This window comes from Anabrus simplex, chromosome 2, assembly GCF_040414725.1.
Source record: "Anabrus simplex isolate iqAnaSimp1 chromosome 2, ASM4041472v1, whole genome shotgun sequence".
Lineage (NCBI taxonomy): Eukaryota > Metazoa > Arthropoda > Insecta > Orthoptera > Tettigoniidae > Anabrus > Anabrus simplex.
The window spans coordinates 540877549-540897611 of NC_090266.1; the positions used below are offsets into that span (position 1 = coordinate 540877549).

At 40.1% G+C, this 20063-nt stretch overlaps 1 protein-coding gene across 2 annotated transcripts in view; it reads left to right on the forward strand.

Moving 5' to 3' along the window:
* The window catches only part of LOC136862919 (delta(24)-sterol reductase), a 181744-nt gene extending 166702 nt beyond the window's left edge, over nt 1-15042 (forward strand). For both annotated transcript variants that reach the window (XM_067139201.2, XM_067139200.2), the window contains exon 10: nt 14822-15042. In XM_067139201.2, coding sequence (XP_066995302.2) covers nt 14822-14975 — 154 coding nt within the window. In that variant the 3' untranslated portion in view covers nt 14976-15042. The remainder of the gene's footprint in view (nt 1-14821) is intronic.
* Nucleotides 15043-20063: the final 5021 nt, after the last annotated feature.

Consider the following 20063-nt stretch of genomic DNA (forward strand, 5'->3'; position numbering starts at 1 on the left):
TAAATGTATGCAAGCTTAATTCCTCAAGTTCTCTGAGTTTTAGTTCTAATATTGCTCCCTGGTAGTTTATCTTGTACAGACTTATGCATTGAAGTTTCATTGAGTCTAGTCTATCGTGGTAATGTGGATACTGTTCATTTATTTTCTGAAAGCAATTAGAAATTTGTTGAACTAGAAGGCGTTCATCGCGAACGTCTCCGTATTTCCGAATTAGTATCTCCTTTAATCTGTCGTAGCTCGAGTTCGCATCTAAGCCTAGGACACTACAAGCGTCTCCTTTCAACTTCGACTTTAATACATTAAAGAGAAATTCATTGATTACTGCAGCGTTTGGAGCTGTGGGTGCTCTCCTAAAATTGTTTAAGAAAGCATCAAACCTTGCAATGAAGTAATCCAAACTGCATGAAGGACTTTCGTTAAATTAGATTAGACATCTTTATCATCATAACTGTCATATGTGTTTTAATTTTCGTGCCATTTTGTCTAATCTTTTAGCTATTGTATCATCATAACTATTAATGTGTTTTAATTTTCTTGCCATTTTGTCAAATCTTTTAGCTGAAGATGTTCCATAATCGGAACGAAACATGTCCTAGGGATTAAGCTGGTTTATATTATGTAATCAATAAAACTATTGTATAGAAATTGATAAGTATTGGAAGGTGGGAACCTACTTATAATTTAACCTTAAATACAATTGAGACATTACTTCCTGAATCAGCCTATGACTATTGTACAGTACCTTGAAATATATTGTAATATTTCCTTCAAAACTTATAATTATGAACATTACTTGCTGTACCTGAGATACTAGGTACATTACCTGGGGTTTCAGGTGACATGCAAGTTTGGTCATGTAACTCTAGTACTGTTGTTGTTTACACAGCAAAGCCAAACTATAGAATTCATGCTAGGAACAAGAGTCGCATCGAGAAATGTTAGATAATGTTAAATAATGTATGTGTGACACAGTTGTTGGCGTAAGATAATAAATGTTTAGAAAATTAATATCGATGGATCATATTATCGATTCAATTCAGATTTCATTTCCATTCAGTTGGCAGTATAACCGGAACCGGGAGAACTCCCTCCTTACTCCTCAACCCCGTACAAAGTAATATCGCTAAAAGCTGCGCGGACTATACATCGTACGCTGGTCTGTCTTTCAGAAATCCCCTATTGGAAGTACCGTATCTATCGTACCTGAGTACTGTTTGGGTGCAGTGATTTTCCCCAATAAGCCAACATACATACATACATACATACATACATACATACATACATACATACATACATACATACATACATACATACATACATACATACATACATACATAGATAGTCGTCGTCGACCGCTACTTGTTTCCGAGAATACGTTTTCTCCTGCAGTTCCTCTTAAAGTCTCTTGGCTCTGTGGAGATGTCGCCGATGACTGATCAAGCCAATCTTTGCACGAAACATGCGGCCACACAAGTCACATCTTAAAGGTGGGTGGAGGACGTGGTTAGATCTGACGTAGTTTCCACTTTTCATGTCTTTCAATTTCTTGTCTGCGACGTGCCTGCTCAAACAGTGAGACACCTTCTGCAGTAGCTTTGCGCCAGAGAACACGGTTTTGTGCAGTGTTTCCCAGGTGTTAGCATTTATGTTGGTGTTATTCATAGTCTCCTTAAGCTGGTTTTTATAACGTTTCAGAGGAGCACCTTGAGGCCTTTTGTCATGACCAATCTCACCGTAGAGACGTTGTTTAGGCAGTCTGCTATCATCCATACGCTGGATGTGACCAACCCATTTAATCCGATGGGTGATGATGAAGGCTTCTATGCTGTTTATGTGCGTCTTGTCAAGAACTTCTGCATTGCTTATGTAGTCATCCCATTTCATGTTCATGGTGGATCTAAGTTTCTGCTGATGGAAGCGTTCCAGTTTCTTATGTCCCGACGATAAAGTGTCCAGATTTCACATGCAAATAGTAATGTTATTATGACTACAGCTTGGTACACCATTAGTTTGTTGTATATTTTGAGATCCTTTGTACCTGCCCAAGGCTTCAGTACATAAATAAAAGGTCGTGGCACATAAATATGATATCAGAATGGAGCACCCTCGATGAGAGCTTCGAACAAGCCCGGCGTCGAAGTCCCATCACCCCTACTAGAGTACCGTATGTCCGCGGCTGAGCTCAGGAGAGCATCACGGGTCAGTGGACCGTTCGGAAAAGGGCAATATACTAATTATCTCTATAGTAGGGAAACCTTAACTATGAGAGGAATACAACTACACTAAGAAAGGAGAAGAATGAATCTATCTTTCACAACACAAATTTAATGGCTAAGAAAGCACATGTATACTATCTGCACAGATACGCCACACCGTTAAAATACATGAAATTATATACACTTCAAATTTTTTTGAGTGATTCATTGTCTTTCTGTGTTTTCTAGAACCGCATTACACTCTATAGCTTTATAAACCTGAGAAGGCGTCCCTTCTCTGACCATTTAACTATCGAAAGCACTTGTCACATTATACTCTTATATCACTGTACACAAAGATAATTAAACAAAGGCATATCTTGCGATGTTTCGTCCTGTTTATATCGTGAGTTAACATATTTTAAATAACAAGTTACGATACCCTAGTATCAAGTTAACTGAGGTGTATGGCAAAGTTATTATGAGCGCATTTCAAGACACATGAATGTCGTATCACGCCATTCGCTTGGGAAACCTGTCTGAATATCTAATAAATCATCAAATTTTATATGGTGCATGTTTCATCGGGATATCACTTAAACACTAATTCACAAACAAGACATTTAGACAACGTTGTTTCCTGGAACAATACAGTACATATAGTGAAACGAAACCAGCGCAATAAAACATATTAATCATCACTCCCCGAAATAAAGACTAAACAATAATGTACTTCATATTCACACGACGAATCATAGATGGTACAGTCCATCAGCAGTTGGCAACAGTGGGCATAACCTCCACTGCTGCCTGGGAATGGACCTAAGCTTCTCTGACAACGTGGGGTGTGTAGTCCTTCTGTAATCCCTATACGATTTAATTTAATGTGAAAAAAATGAAGGGAAATTCTCTCATCTCAGGGAACTGTGAATCTATCCAACGGTGGTAATCTCTAAATGATGGCATGTGATTGTTATATCGAGAATGGAAAGCGAGCTTGCGTGCAATGTGTTCCTCAGTGCGGCAGGATAAGTATTTCGCTCCAGCCGTCGTTCTGACAGAAGGGCCATAAATTAGGCAGGCCAGCTGACTGCCCCTTCTACTATCACTTTCAACATAACGGAGCACTGCCGTCTCCACTGGCAATTCTCATTCTCGCAGCTAATTATTTGATTCCTTTAATTCCCCTGGATGCTATCGACATCGTTATCGCATACCGGCTCTAATCTGGCCTTAATCATATCCCTGGTGCAGAATTATGCTCGCACTCATCAATCACTCATTTGGGGAAATTCATATTCTCGCATAACATCACACCCAGACAACAATCTGCATAAAAAGCTCCGCCCCATCTTACGGTATATCAAACACATGGAGACTTAAATAAGAAATTCTACCCTTCGGGACAAATATACATTAACACTCGCGAGCTAAATAAAGCATGGTTACACCCCACTGTCATTTCTCCATCTTCTGGTCCAGCAATCTTACATTACATGGGAGAAACTGTCTATCTCATGTGTGAAGTGCAAAATAAATAATCTTAGGATATTTTGACGACTCATGCTGATTTATGAAATGATGATAGCTGGAGTCACTTTACTGAATATTAAAAACCCTTTTAACATTATAGCGCTTCACACTTAATTTAATCTAAGGCCTTAAATAAAACATGCACTACCTTTCCCCTATTAAATGAAATTAAATCGGTCATCCAACCATGAAGAAAATTCTCTATAAAACCCTAACAAATAACTATTACCATCCCTCTGAAACAGCGAAATGCTAAGCCACATTATGAACTGTTTACATGCAAGTTACTTATTTACATTTAATTAAAAGATACGACTTCATGCAGTAAAACTTGAAATGGTACTCATCACTTTCTGCATCACAGATAACTCTCTCGGGCAGGTACACACATGGATCTAAGCGAACATCTCGGCAGCTTCAACGGCGTAGAGTCCAGGGTTCAGCTGCTGATGAGTCACTCGCATATAGGCTGGGTTCTCGTTCAGTGTTGGATGCTCTGGCAGTTCCACGACGCGTAGGACGAATACAGGCAACCTGCTCGTAGTCTCCTTCCTCGGAAGATGATGTCACTGGTTCAAGTACACAAATGAGGAGACCTGACTGACTATAACTGTGCTAAATTTTACGTCACAAAGTGTAATTATTATGAATAGAGATACTCATTGGCTCGAGCACTCTAATCTAGTAACGGTATCGTTCATGTCGCCCGCTACTACTCGCTATTTGCATATCTAGTTCAAACTCAGCACTTTAGGCCCTGAATTAAAACACGTTTGGCTGGTCACTGTCACTGGATATGCACTGCTGCTTTAAACAGACGTGGTTTTAAGTTGGCCTAACTCACAGCGCTAGTCTTGGATAAGACAGATTATCTACTGCATTTGGGGTTGCCTCGCAGACGCCGCCCCTTTCAACCATAAGCCGCTTATTCCTTCTCCCAATTTGCTCTCTAAATAACACACAGTTATAAACCTCCTTCACTACTCCCTCAGTATTATTATATCCGTACACTTAGTCATATGGCAGTATAACTTACTGCAATCGAACTGCATTTATTTCACTCACATACTTTTCAACACGCCTATTCACACGTCACACAGATAACTAAACTCACAGCTTCGTGCCGTCCCTTGTGAATTCTTTGGCGGCGAACCTTATATGCACACTACCTTTGAATTACTTCACTGGGAAGTATTATCAATCCCGTAGCCACTCGCGAATAATTATTGAGTCACCATTCTACTATATACCAATCTGACAAAGAATATTGTCCGCCACACAAGTATTATGAACATCAACCATGAACATTTAACGTATCACCAAGCAAGTACAAGTACTAGTATACGTATAAGAATAAGTATGCCCCACTGCCTCAAATCCCATCCCTTATATAGCTAGATCTGTCTGGCGTGAATGGAAAGCGTAGGCCACGCCTCCTTGCTAGACTTCGCTCCGCTAATAAGTGGTTCTCGACAATGATTGAGATATAAAATTAAAGCTTGTGCGCTCATCCCCTCACTGATCGATTTTCATTACGATCGCATCGTGAGTCTGTCCATAATCTTGAAAGCGTCATCTGGTAATTCAGCGTAGGCGGAGTCTCAGCTCGGGGATTTCTTGGGCTTCCTCTCGTTGTCCGCTTTCAACATCTCGATCCCATCTGGCTGCACCCTCATTTACTGCGTATTCATTATTATTTCAATTATGTAAAACACTTCTTAGTGTTATAAATTGGCATAAAATTCACAGATTCTTATGAGTCTTAACTCGTAAATATCCATCACGTACTTCACAACTTTTATTATTATTATTATTATTATTATTATTATTATTATTATTATTATTATTATTATTATTATTACCAAAGACAGCTGAAGACTGTGGATTGGTACAAGTGAATATGCAGGGAAACCTACAGAGATATACTATTTCTAGGGTTGAAAGCAATGCTTCGTGACCTACATCTTCCGTTTTGCGTGGCGTGCCTCGTCCTTTCTCTGTCCCTCGAAAAAGGAGCGCTTTTCAATTACGAGCGCGCGCAAGACCTGTTTCTGCCACTTGCGCGCAACGAGACCTCGGCCTCTCGGTCTAGCGGCGATCAACTCGTGTCCCGGGGCGGGTAAAATATGCTAGTTTGGGCACTATTTGTCGTAGAATCGCTCGGGAAACGGCATGTTCAAACTGCAGGGTACCATAACATGCTCTTGACGATGTGATGAACGGTCATACCTTATTCAAGAAAACTCGATGGGAGAGGCGGCCGTAAGCTGCATGGACAGAGCTTATTCTATTTTCCACATCCTTTTCTGAGTTGCAATGTGTAGTTAGAATACTAGCAAGGTAGGTGAATTGGTCTACTTGTTCAAGAGGTGTTCCTGCTATGTTGATATTTAGTTCAGGGATAGTACCACCTGGTGCCGGCTGCACAAGTACTTTAGTCTTATGGGTGTTGATGGTCAGACCAAATCGTTCATAAGCTTACTTAAAACAGTTGATGGATGTTTGAAGTGCCTCAGGTGTGTGGGCAGGTGTTGCATTGTCATCAGCATATTGAAGCTCCATTATCCGAATATTATGAGTCAATCTCTGAGAACGGAGCCTAGTTTGGTTGAACAGTCCGCCATCATACCGAAACTTAATTTCCACACCTACATGGTCGATAGTAGAAGTCTCTTGAAGAATGGTTGCCAAGTACAGGTCGAAAAGCGTGGAGGCAAGCACACAGCCTTGCTTAAGCCAGTTTGTGATAGGAAATTCTTCTGATAGCTCATTCTGGTGAAGAACTCGCCCAATCAATCCCATCATGACCCTGGATTGAGTCTACAAAACAGCCAGGACAGCCAAAGCGCCGTAATACCATCCACATAGCTTCTCTAGGAACAGAATCAAAGGCATTTTCCAGATCGTAAAATACCAAAAGAAGCGGGATTTTTTGTTCTCTGCATTTCTCTTGGATTTGTCTAGCAAAAAAAAATCATGTCAATGGTACCTCTTGAGGCCCGAAACCCAGATTGAGGCTCAGGGAGTACCATTTCAGAGACAGTCTGAAGATGGTTCAACAAAATCCTTCCCAGAACTTTTCCTGCTATGAATAGTAGGGAAATGCCACGATAACTGCCACAGATACCTCGATCACCTTTCTCGAAAATGGTTACTATGGTGGCTTTTTTTCATGTCGGCAGGCGCCTTCTGTGTTTCCCAAATTACTAGAGTTAGGGAGAAAATCCTAGTATTCAAAGATAGTCCTCCACTTTGAATAAGTTCTAGAGGGATGTTATCTGGTTTGGGAGATTTTCTTGGTTTCATACTCTTGAGGGCTTTGGTGAATTCATACATACATGCATACATACATACATACATACATACATACATACATACATACATACATACATACATACATACATACATCTACATTATGGACTGTTATGCTTTCCAGCGTTCAGTCTGCAACCCTCTATGAATTGACCAACCAGCGCCATAAACCTCTATTTGTCTTTTTGCTAGTGGCTTTACGTCGCACCGACACAGATAGGTCTTGTCGCGACGATACCCCTATTTGTAACTAGTTATGTGGCTTCATTTAGTTCTATTCTTTTTATCATTAAATCATTAGAAACTGGGTCTAACCATAGTCGTCTTGGTCTCTTACCTTCCATAACAGAGTCCATTATTCTCCTAGATAACCTATCCTCCTCCATTCGCCTCACATGACCCCACCACCGAAGCCGGTTTATGCGTACAACTTCATCCATCGAGTTCATTCGTAACCAGTGGTGGTGGGCTGTCAGGAGCACATAAGCACGTGAACACCCATTTTAATACATATTTACGCATTCATGGATAATTAAAAACTTTCCTTTCTTTCGACCTGAATTTGACAATCAATTGAAAGCATTCGACTTATATTGAAGCTCCGTTACACCGACAGTTGTTCGTTTTGACTGACAGTGCAGCGAGCACACTGGATAATGCGCTATTGTGATGAAGACTATACGCATGCGCAAAGCAGATGACGTCATGTTTTATGCACTGATATTCCCATTGCGAGGGACACGGTAAGGTACGTTCCTTGCCGTCTAGAGCCACCCTCAAACCAGTGGCAGTATTACAGTTGACCAAAAAGATCCGCCACCTCTCCTATTATTTATTTATTTATTTATTTATTTATTTATTTATTTATTTATTTATTTATTTATTTATTTATTTATTTAAAAAGTCGGTTTACAACAGGGTAGTAAACCCCAATTACAGTAAACCTAAAAATCTTTAAAGTACTTACTAAATTGCATTGCTACAAGTCTTAGATCTTAATAAATAAAAATAAATGTCTTAATAACCAAATTATCCAGTACCTATAACTTTATGACAGCTTTCAACGTGATTTTAATGCTTACTGTCGCGGCAGTGTAGCTGAAAAACGTTTTATGAATTTGGATATTGACATCTCGAAGTCCAAGTTATTGTCTATGCTAACATGCTTCATTATAGTTGTTACATAACCTATAGTGTGGTGAATAGTTGTCAGAACTCTTTCAATCATAAACGTGCTGCGTTCTCTTGAGTGCAAGCGAGGTACGTGAACATTCAATAGAGACAGTGAATTCATATTATCTATTTTATTGCTTGATAATTTTATGCAGGTACTTGGCATCAATTATTTTCCTCTGATTTTCAAGACTGGTAATTCTGACACGGGTTAGTAAATTTTTGTATGGCACCATAAATGGGTACAAGCCATGTGTTTGGTGATGCAGGAATCTTACAAAATGTTTTTGCACTCTTTCGAGTAACTTAATATATTTATCGATCCTTGGATTCCATACAACGCTAGTATATTTCAGTTTTGTTCGTACAAAGGCATTATAGAGTGCTATGAATGAATTCGTCTTCCTGACCAGTTTAGTGCTCCGTGCGATAAATCCCAATGCCCGGTAGGCCTCTCTTGTCACTTTGTTTACATAAGCAGTGAAAGTAAGACCCTTGTCAAGCCGGGCGCCAAAGTCACTGACTTGGTCAACTTCCTGCAGGGCGTTTGAACCCAGCTTGTATAGAAATATAGCTTTTATCTTTTTTCGGGTGAATGACATTGTTACACATTTCGAGACGTTAAATTTTAATTTGTTCATATGGCTCCACATTAGAATATCATCAAGGTCTTTTTGTAGTAAGAAGCAGTCTTGTGTTAAGCTAACCAGTCTGAATATTTTGAAGTCATCTGCATAAAGTAGACAGTTGGAATGTTTTACATGTTTAGGTAAATCATTTATGAAAATCACGAACATAATTGGGCCCAGGTTCGAACCCAGAACGATTCCCGAATTTACATTATATCCCATAGGCGAATTTCCAAGGTACTGAACATATTGTTTCCTATTAGATAGATAAGTACTAAAAATGTGAGCATATCTCGCGAGAATCCAAATCTACTCAGTTTATTTAACAATACATCATAATCCACGCTGTCAAATGCCTTTTCAAAATCTGTGAAAACAACGTCCATTTGCCCCGCATTATCTAATTGTTTCGATATATTCTGACACAGATTGATAGTTGCTTTACGTCGTACCGACACAGATAGGTCTTAAGGCGACGATGGGACAGGGAAGGGCTAGGAGTGGGAAGGAAGCGGCCGTGGCCTTAATTAAGGTACAGCCCCAGCATTTTCCTGGTGAAAATGGGAAACCACGGAAAACCATTTTCAGGGCTGCCGACAGTGGGGTTCGAACCTACTATCTCCCGAATACTGGATACTGGCCGCACTTAAGCGACTGCAGCTATCGAGCTCGGTCTGACACAGATTGACCAGGGTCTTTAACTGTAGATCTTCTAGATACAAACCCATGTTGCTGGTCAGATATTAGTGGTCCAGTGTGTAAAATAATCTTATCATGAAGAATAAACTCAAGAACGTTTGCAAAAGCTGATATGATACACACTGGTCGATAGTTTTTAATTAACAGCTGATCACCTAAGACTTTTTCCAAACATCAGGAAAAGTTCGTGTTTTAAGAGCAAGATTATAAAGAAAATTTAATGGCCTCCTAAGAATTTCTGTACATCCCTTTACGATATACGGAGGTATCTGATCCGGACCTGATGATGTCTTCGGCTTTAAATTTCTCAGTGCTCTGTCAATGTCTTCTACCGTTATTTCATCGATGTGTAAAGTTTCTGAGTCACTAGTATTATCTGTGGGAATATCGTACAGAGCAGTGTGTTGAGAGTAGACCGATCTGAAATACCTAGTAAACCCATCCACTACTGATTCACCACTCTTTAACTCCTCATTATTGTACACATAGTATTACAAGTTCCTAACTTACGTTTTCTACTTTTAACATAAGACCACATTTTTTACAATCATATGGAATGGTGTCTTCGACGGTCGTTACATATTTCCTGTAAGCTACTTTAATATCTGCCTTAATTTTGCTTCTGATTGTTTAAATTTCATATCACTATATTGGGAAATGCCCTTACGTTTTCCATGGAAATCTTTCTCTTTTAAGTCTCTAATAATTTATCTTGTGAACCTGGAGGGGTGTTTATTAAGCCTCTGTGAATTAGACACTGGAACGTTTCTCCGCAATACCATGTAGAGTTGACTGTAAAAAGTATTTACTGCCGAATTTATTTCCGTGCAACCGAATAGCTCATTCCAGTCTGTGTCCCTTAATTCCGTGAATAGCTTCTTAAATTTTGCTTTCCTAAAATTAAATCTTGTTTCAATTTTTAGCCTGAAATTCTCTATAAGTTAGCACTTTTTAGTGGTAAATTTAATTTTAATGAAGGGCAGTGCTTATCTTCCGGTAAGAGAGGGAACGTGTCCTTGGAAACTTCTAATTGCGTATAATTGGTAAGAGTTAAGTCAAAGGTTTTCTCATTGCAATTTTGCAGTGTTATGAGTTGTTAGTTCGAAAAGGTTCATATTTTTTTTAATTATCATCTGACATTGACTGTTACCATCATAGGGATTGACGTCATTACTTGAGGTCCCTAGTATCAAACATGGACAAAAGCCGTTTTGTTAATTTTTCAGTAGAGCCACATTTTCGTTTCTCTATGTTAAACCCCCGTTATATGTGTGAAAAATTGTTTGTATCATATTTGCAGCCTATGAACAAGAAAATCATGGTCGACACTTAGGAATTTCAGTCTAAGTCAATCTAAAACACGTTCAAATATGACGATGTCCATTTCTAAAACCTAGATTGGCTTTTGTCCATTTTTGATACAAACATCTATGTAATTGTCCACCTTTGAAACGAACTATCCCAATATTTGGAAAAAAGTTGCAGGATGACACGGAAGTAAACTTCCATTTTAAAAGAAATATAATGAAAATATGAAAGAAATAAGGCTATTCTTATTCTTTGTTGACATTTTTAACATTCATTTCAGTTCTTGCTTCACTGTATTTCTGGGCGAATAGCCTCTGGTTCATCACAAGGGTTTTCAAAACAATCGCATTCATAAATAATCATTAACAGCTTGTTCATTTTCACTACAAATGTTCTTATTGATGACTTCGATATACCACTTAAGAGAGGCATTAATTTCCTATCTTTTCCAAAGTGCTTTCCTAGTAATATGTCAACATCTTTAAGTTTCTATGGGTTTACATTCATGCCAATATCAGAAGTAAAGGATTCATTAACATTAGACTTACCTGTCATGCTTTCGTGATCTTGCGCTCAATACCTGTTTCCAAATAGTAGCCTACCTCACTTTTAACTACAACATTGCCTCTTTTCGTGCTCCTGAGTATAATTCTTTTACACTGTGAAATTCTGAAATGAAGTTGACTAGCAGATTTCAGATAAAGCTGTGCTTGTTCTTTCCAATTCAGTGGTTCCAAGGTTTGTCCAATCACTTTCACTGTGCCGTACATTTTGAACACCTCAAGATATTCATCAGGACTTACTATGGTCATCTTCTTAAGGTCTTTCTCAATGAGTCCAAAAATCCTATCTGGAGGCAAATATGAGTGTCCAGTAACTGGAAATACCAGTTTTAATTTGTCAACAGAGGATGGTGAATACGTTGTAAGCCACTTTGCACACATCGCCAACATATTACTGTTTTTATTTTGGCCGGCGCAGCCATCAGCAATCAACTTAACTGAAGTGAAGCCTTGTAAATCATTAGATCGTAACTCATTGACAACCGCTGATGCTATTTCGTTTGATGGTCTCGTTTCCTCATTCTCCAGCCACGTATAAACAGGGCGCAGTTTGCTCTGAGATGTGCCTATTACAACAGACAGACTGTAACAGTAGAGTTGTCTGGAATAATAAGCCGACTGATCACTTAATTTTGGCAAAACGAGGTTCTTTTGGCAATCATAAGACATTAAAAAACAGTCCTCTTTTTTCCTTAAGATGTCGATAAAAATTCTCTGGTCGCCATGACAGTTTGATGTCACTTGTAGCAATATGATTGGCTGAAACGTTCATGTCCGATTTTGATACAAACTACGTTTGGAGCTGTCCGATTATGTAAGAAACTGTATATTTCTATGTTAAAAATTGCGTACAAATATTCGTTTATGAAAGACACGGACCACTAATTCAGAAAGAGCATTAAAAATGCTATAAGGATCAATCCTTAACTCAATTTTGATATAGGTGGCGCATGTCCATGTTTGATATTAGGCACCTCACTTGTTTTATCGTGGGAATGTTGAAGTCGCCTGCTATGATCACATTATTACTGTAAACTTCATAATGGGCTTCTAGCCAATCTATCACTTCCTGGTATGACTCAAGATTAGAGGCGGGGGGGATGTACACAGCACAAACAAAACAAATGTTTCCCTGTAGTTCTATTTTTAACAACAAGGCCTCTGCCCTACATGCAAAGCCTTCGGCCTTGAGGACCTTAATGTTTTCCTTCACTGCTGTGAGCACCCCACCCCGTCTCCTGCTGCTACCGCTATCTTGTCTGTACACTCGGTATCCAGTGCTACAGACCTCACTGTCATATATAGGCTACTATCATCAAGCCAGGTTTCACCTAATATACAAGTGTCTACATTATTAGACAATAAACTTTCATTAAACGAGTCTAATTTGGTTCTCATTCCTCGCACTGCTCGAAAGATGATATCGTAACTGATAATCCCATACTAGCACAGCATTCTAGCAAACACTTTCCATTCCTATTGGCTTCCATATCTTCCCCACATTTACCAATTACCTTCCCATTTCCTTCAGTTCTATTTCCAACTCTTGCATTGGAATCGACCATTAGCACCATCCTATCCTTGCTGTTGACCTTGACTGCATTATCGCTCAATGTTTCATAAAATTTTTCAAATTCATCCTCATCTGCACCCTCACATGGTGAATACACTGATGCAATTCCCGTCCTAATTCCTCTAACTGCCATATCTGCTCATATCATTCGCTCATTCTTGTGCCTGACAGAAACGATGTTGCGTGCAATAATATTTCTGATGAACAGTCCTATCCCACACTCTGTCCTTCCCTTTTTACACCTATCAAGTACACTTTATAATCTCCTGTCTGTTGCTCGTTATCTCCTCTTACCCGAATATCATTAACTCCTAACATATCCAGATGCATGCTCTTTGGTGACTCAACCGGTTCTTTATTCTTTCTTCCATAAGCCCCACTAATATCGATAACTGCCCATCGAATTCCATTTCGTTAGCCAAGTTGTTTCCAATGAGTACCTCGTCTGTCAAATGGGAGTGGACTCCGTTATCCCCATAGGTCTGAGGATTGCTTAAACTGTTCTGAGCGTGCTCGGTGAAAATATTCTAAAGCAGGATGTTACCTTACACATAGTTCCAGTGAGGATCTCTCCCCTGACGAGAAGGTAATCGTCCACTGCAGGGAACCGCGCTGCGCCGCGCTGAACAAGCTTGTGGAACATTCCACGGGCCATTTTCCGGGACTTCGCCCATACAGCACACCTCACCGGGCCGCGTCTCTCCAGTTGGAAAAGTGCAGCTCACACAGAAATATGAGTTCCAGTTCCGAGGAGGACTTGTTATTTGCGGTTGCGCTACTTGCAAATGAGGAAGAAGAAAAACGCGAAAGAAAAGTTTGGGTCCACAACATTTATGAGAAAAGGGAAACGTACGGAGAGTTTCACCATTTATTTCCTGATCTACTAAAGGACCGAAGTAAATTTTCCCACTAATTTCGTATGTCCTAAGAAAAATTCTATGAACTATTGAACCTAGTTAAGCCGTGTGTACCAAGCTCGATAGTTGCAGTCGCTTAAGTGCGGCCAGTATCCAGTATTCGGGAGATAGTAGGTTCGAACCCCACTGTTGGCAGCCCTGAAAATGGTTTTCCGTGGTTTCCCATTTTCACACCAGGCAAATGCTGGGGCTGTATCTTAATTAAGGCCACGGCCGCTTCCTTCCCACTCCCAGCCCTTTCCTGTCCCATCGTCGCTATAAGACCTATCTGTGTCGGTGCGACGTAAAGCAACTAGCAAAAAAAGGCCGTGTGCAGAGCGAGAACATACCACCTTTCGCCGAGAAAGGCGTACAGTACACAATACCACTAACCACGTGAGGTACGAGCGTGCTGGCACTAGTCGAGGACTCACGAAACGGCACGAAACCACATTCTTTCCGCTATTCCTTCCTTCTACCCTCGCCCACACAAGCGCGCCGAAAGGAAAAAGTTCCGTTCCAGAAACCAGGAGGCTTCTGGCGCGGAAATTCCACAAGCTTGTTCCGCGCGGCGCGGCTCCCTGCAGTGGGCGTTAAGCCATTTCATTTGACAAGAAGCAGACCACGGAAATTTCTTCTCGGCTGCGCTGTGCGGCGCGGTGTAGTGGGCGATTACCTTTAGGGACCACCGGTGGATTTCATAGTCCTAGCTCCCTGAGCACAAGCAGGACCATGACTCGGAATATGTCCGAGATGCCCACTCCCATTGCCCGACTCTCACTAGGCCACTCAGCCGTTGCTATAGTTCCCGAACTAGGACGTGTCTACAGTAACCCACAACACGAACCATAACAATAATAATGATAATAATAATGTAGCTCCTTTCAGCGTTTGGTTGTCCTATTATGTACTCGCAGTTCAAAAAAGGTACTTTTCTCAGATTTCAGATGCTGTACGCTGATACCTATACCACACGAGAAGAGTTCGAGAAGATGTTCGACCACAGACTCTACCACTTAATGAGAAAGCAATTGAAATGTGAAAATGCATTTCCAGATATTTATGAAAAAGTTAATAAAAATGCGAGAATATAAGGTAAGGTATGTTTGAAAGTGATGTTTATTCATGCAAAATATAATATTGTGTTGTCATTAACTGAAACAGACGTTTTTAATTACCCCTATCATCTGCTCTATCCTTCATTAGTCTGTTGTTCCTATCCTAACATATATTCAGCCGTTGCTTGAAGTTCGTGCTCCAGGGAACTTAATAGTACGTCAAATACTGAATCCTTTACCAGATCTACCACGTATTCGTACACATGTCCGTTTAGGACCTATGTGAAATCCACAACTGTACAGAGAAGTGATATAGGAATACATAATGTTTATATTCATTAATGTGTTCACATTACAAGGGGTGTGCCTACATCTGTCCTGCTTGCAATATCTCGCTTCTCCCTCTTCAGAAACTACGTCGACCGAGCTCGATAGCTGCAGTCGCTTAAGTGCGACCAGTATCCAGTAATCGGGAGATAGTGGGTTCGAATCCCACTGTAGGCAGCCCTGAAGATGGTTTTCCGTGGTTTCCCATTTTCACACCAGGCAAATGCTGGGGCTGTACCTTAATTAAGGCCACGGCTGCTTCCTTCCTATTCCTTGGCCTTTCCCATCCTATCGTCGCCGTAAGACCTATCTGTGTCGGTGCGACTTAAAGCAAATAGCAAAAAAAAAAAAAAAAAAAAGAAACTACGTCGTGTGTTTGGGGAAATTTTCATTTCTCATGGTCGGTGATCGGTGAAATTTTTCTCATACTATCTATCGGCGCACCTAGGGTATGTTTACGGCTTTATGACAAAAACAAAATGTGACGTAAAGTGTCTCTGGAGGCTCAAGACTTCTCTGGGGTGGTCTTCCCGTCTTCTGAATTGAAAGATACATTCAGATCCCGATAAATTATGTGAATTTAATTTTAATAAAATAAAATTGACCACCTTATCACACTCGTGATATGGGTGCAATGCATACTTTTTTTAATAAATAGCAAATAGCAAAAAAAAACAAAAAAAAACCAATGGACACGTATGTTGATCGCCCGTTTAGTACCTAATAATAATAACATTATTCTTCTTTTCCTACCGCACTTCCCACACCTGTGGGGTCGCGGTCGCGAAATGTGTCGCACATGTGGATTTGGCCCTGTTTAACGGCCGGATGCCCTTCCTGAAGCCAACCCTATATGGAGGGATGTAATCTAGCTATTTGCTTTACGTCGCACCGACACAGATATGTCTTATGGCGACGATGGGATAGGAAAGGCCTAGGAATGGGAAGGAAGCGGCCGTGGCCTTAATTAATGTACAGCCCCAGCATTTGCCTGGTGTGAAAATGGGGAAACCACAGAAAACCATCTTCGGGGCTGTCGAGAGTGGGATTCGAACCCACTATCTCCCGATTACTGGATACTGGCCGCACTTAAGCGACTGCAGCTATCGAGCTCGGTCGACGTAGTTTCTGAAGAGGGAGAAGTGAGATATTGCAAGCAGGACAGATGTAGGCACACCCCTTGTAATGTGAACACATTATTGAATATAAACATTATGTAGAACTGTGATCATGCACCCTGGTGCGAAGTGAAGGAACTTCCTTGAAGAAATTTTGTACTCATAAGTTTTGTCCTTGCTAAATTTCGTTCTTTCATTTGTGGGTTGACAAGATTAATCTTTCTTTCCGTCAGTTTTGAACTTAGCCAATCCATAATTTCTGTAATTAATTTCCCACCAATCACAGACGTCTTCTTCGATTTTGTATGTAACTGTGTACTGTAGCCAATAAAAGCCCGTGGGTGTGTCTTAATTATTCATAAAAGGTCTCGAATCTTCCCCGAGGGTATAAAAACTGCTGATTTTCTTGTCTCTCGGCCACTTCATCAACATCTAACTTAGTGTATGGACGTGTAGCAGGAGGCGGGAAGCGCCTCTTTCTTCAGGCAGCAGTTCTTCAGTAAGGTAATGGCCTCTTAACATCTTTATTTCTTGCTAGCTCAGTATTTTAACCCGCGGGGAAGGTCCGAAACCTTTACCATGTAACCTATCTCTATAAACATGTAAATTTCTTCCAGTTTATGTAAAAACTTCATATATATATTTAACTGTAAATCGGGGATAGAGAGTGCTTTACCCTCTCGAGCTCCCCTTCATTTTGATTTGAGGTGACTACGTTTTCGTTACCGATTTTCTACTCTTCCTTAATGTGTTAAATTTATTCAGTATACGAGTCACCTCCATAGTTTGGGAATAGCCCCTGTTTCTTCGGCCTAGTGCCTTTTAGGTTTTAAAGTGTGTATTTAGGAGTGCAAATTCTCGCCTCCATTCATTTTTGCATTTTGGGTCATTTACTTAACCTATTATTTTTCTACTAAGGCCCAGTAGGCTGGGTACAAGATACCCCCGTTTCATTTCGTGTAAGTTGTGCCTTGATGGCAATTTAGTGTAAAGCCTGGTATTGCCTTTAATAGGCTTGGAAAACCGAGAGCGAGTTAGTTCTTTTAAGTATTTGGATATGTGCCTCTAGGAGGCTTGATATCGCTAGGTGGGAGCAAGTGTTCCATGTTATTAGGGGCTTTCTGCCCTTTAGTAAATATATGGTTGTGAGCTGAGAGCTCAGAAATTGTAAAACTTGGGGCTTGAAGCCCATATTGTTAAATGGTCTCTAAATCTTGGCTTTTCCTGGTCTTGTACCTGATTGTCAGTTATTTGTATTTATTTTTTTTTTTGCTATGAGCTTTACGTCGCACCGACACAGATAGGTCTTATGGCGACGATGGGATAGGAAAGGCCTAGGAGTTGGAAGGAAGCGGCCGTGGCCTTAATTAAGGTACAGCCCCAGCATTTGCCTGGTGTGAAAATGGGAAACCACGGAAAACCATTTTCAGGGCTGCCGATAGTGGGATTCGAACCTACCATCTCCCGGATGCAAGCTCACAGCCGCGCGCCTCTACGCGCACGGCCAACTCGCCCGGCAGTCGGTTATTTGTTGACTTGTTGTTATTTGTTAAATTTTGAAATTCTATGTGAAAATTGTTACGTTTTGCTATTTTCGAAAATAGAACCTTTAATGAAATTTTAATTCATATCTCGGCCATTGTAGTTAGACCCATTCCCCCCGGCACCTTCTTTCACCTCTGCTGTTCCACCAAACCACGGTAACAATAATAATCCCCGTAGTCCATATCAGTCATAAAAATGGATAATAAACATGCACCTTGAACCTCACTATTGTAAATATTAGAATAGTGTATTTTATGTTGTCTTTTCTTTCAAGTTTGTTTCACATTTATGTAGTGTTAATCATTGTAGGAGAAGCATAACATTGTCACCATTGTAAATGATTGTAAATGATTGGTACGGTAGTATATAATAGGTCAACAACCTGGTAATCATTTTAAAAACATTTCAAACACAAACTGTAATAGGAATTGTTGAACTGACCAACACGTAATTATATTTGTGATTGTAAAATTTGACATGTTTAGTCTATGATCAGGGATATTCTAAGAGTGTTTTAAGACGATGACCCAGAATGTCATGTTCGGTTAAATGTCCTATTTTGAAGTGTATTATTAGTGTCTGTTCAGTTGATAGAGTATTCAACTAAATGTGGTGAATGACCTACATTCATTTGTGTAACTTCACAGTGATTCACGAAGGGTTTATATGCGTCCTAGATTAGATGGTTAAATCATGGCTGAAGATCTATAAAATTTTGTGTTAATGAAGCCTGATGGGAACAGTAAGCCATGAGAGGCCGCAGAGCGCGACTGTAATGACTTTATAAACTCTAACAGTGGGAGATTTTTCTCCATATTTGTATGTGTTGTAAGTTGTCAAACGTATAGTTGTTTATTTAAAGCAGCTCTGGTACCGCAATTATTTTTGTGTTAAAGCATATCTTACCTTCATGTGGATTTGAAAGCTAATTCAGTTAATAACTCAAGAGTTAATTGTTATAATGCGAGTTCATAACAGACATTTAGCCAGTCAGTAGGCACTACGACGAATTATCTGATAAATTTCATGTTTTGATTTGTTTGGATACATTAATATGTAACGTTAACAGTTTGTGTCTGAAGTAAACTACAATGTAATTTCTTTTTCTTGAACTACTTTTATTTCATAATCCATTAATAAATTACCGGTAATAATTATTTAAACCATCCTGGTTGGTATTATTTCAAGTAGCTTAGCCCGTAGAGCAGGTTCTCTCATGTATCCGAGAAGACGAATTCAACGGAGGACATACACCCTGAGGTAAGAGAAGAGAGCGGTAAGTATTCAACAGCGCCGAATCAGAACCCAGAAGCCGCCAGCTCATGCAGACGAGAAGAGGATTAAAATGGTACAGTATATCGTTCATTGTTTGAATCATGCTTAAATTTAATATTAGGATACTCACATAGGTGTTTTGTATTTGGCTACTAACAGTTCTCCTAGACCTTTTACAGTGGCGGCTGGTGGTATCTGAAGCTGGGTGTTTCACCAAAAAATCCAATGTCACATTTTTATATGAGTAGTTTGCAGAAATAACAAGAAACTCTATTATCGTTTAGTAATGAAATACATTCCTACTAAAACTGGCATATATCCAGCAATTAAAACATAGGAAATAAGAGGCTAATTATACAGTATAACTACAGTTATTCTTGCCTCATTTGAATTGAAAATTTGCCCTTTTCATTGAAGCGAAATGTTGGTAATATTGTGGGTGGTCTGGTATAGCGTGGAAAAGAAATTACCGAGAGTGTTGGCCGTGCGTAGGGTCGCGTTGGTATGAGCTTGCATCCGGGAGATACTGGGTTCGAACCCCAGTGTCGGCAGCCCTGAAGATGGTTTTCTGTGGTTTCCCCTTTTCACACCAGGCAAATGCTGAGACTGTACCTTAATTAAGTCCACGGTCGCTTCCTTCCCACATATCCCATCGTCGCCGTAAGATCTATCTACGTCGGTGCAACGTAAAGCAAAAAATTGTAAACAAAGAAAATGGAAAATAAATTACCTTTGCGAGAGGAGGGAAACCTGGAATGACGTCTTCTCCGCAGAGTGGCGCAATCTAACGGGGACATTTGGAACTGTTTCTCGGTAGGGGACTTGTTAGTCTCGTGCAACTCCCTACTGGCGGGCGTGC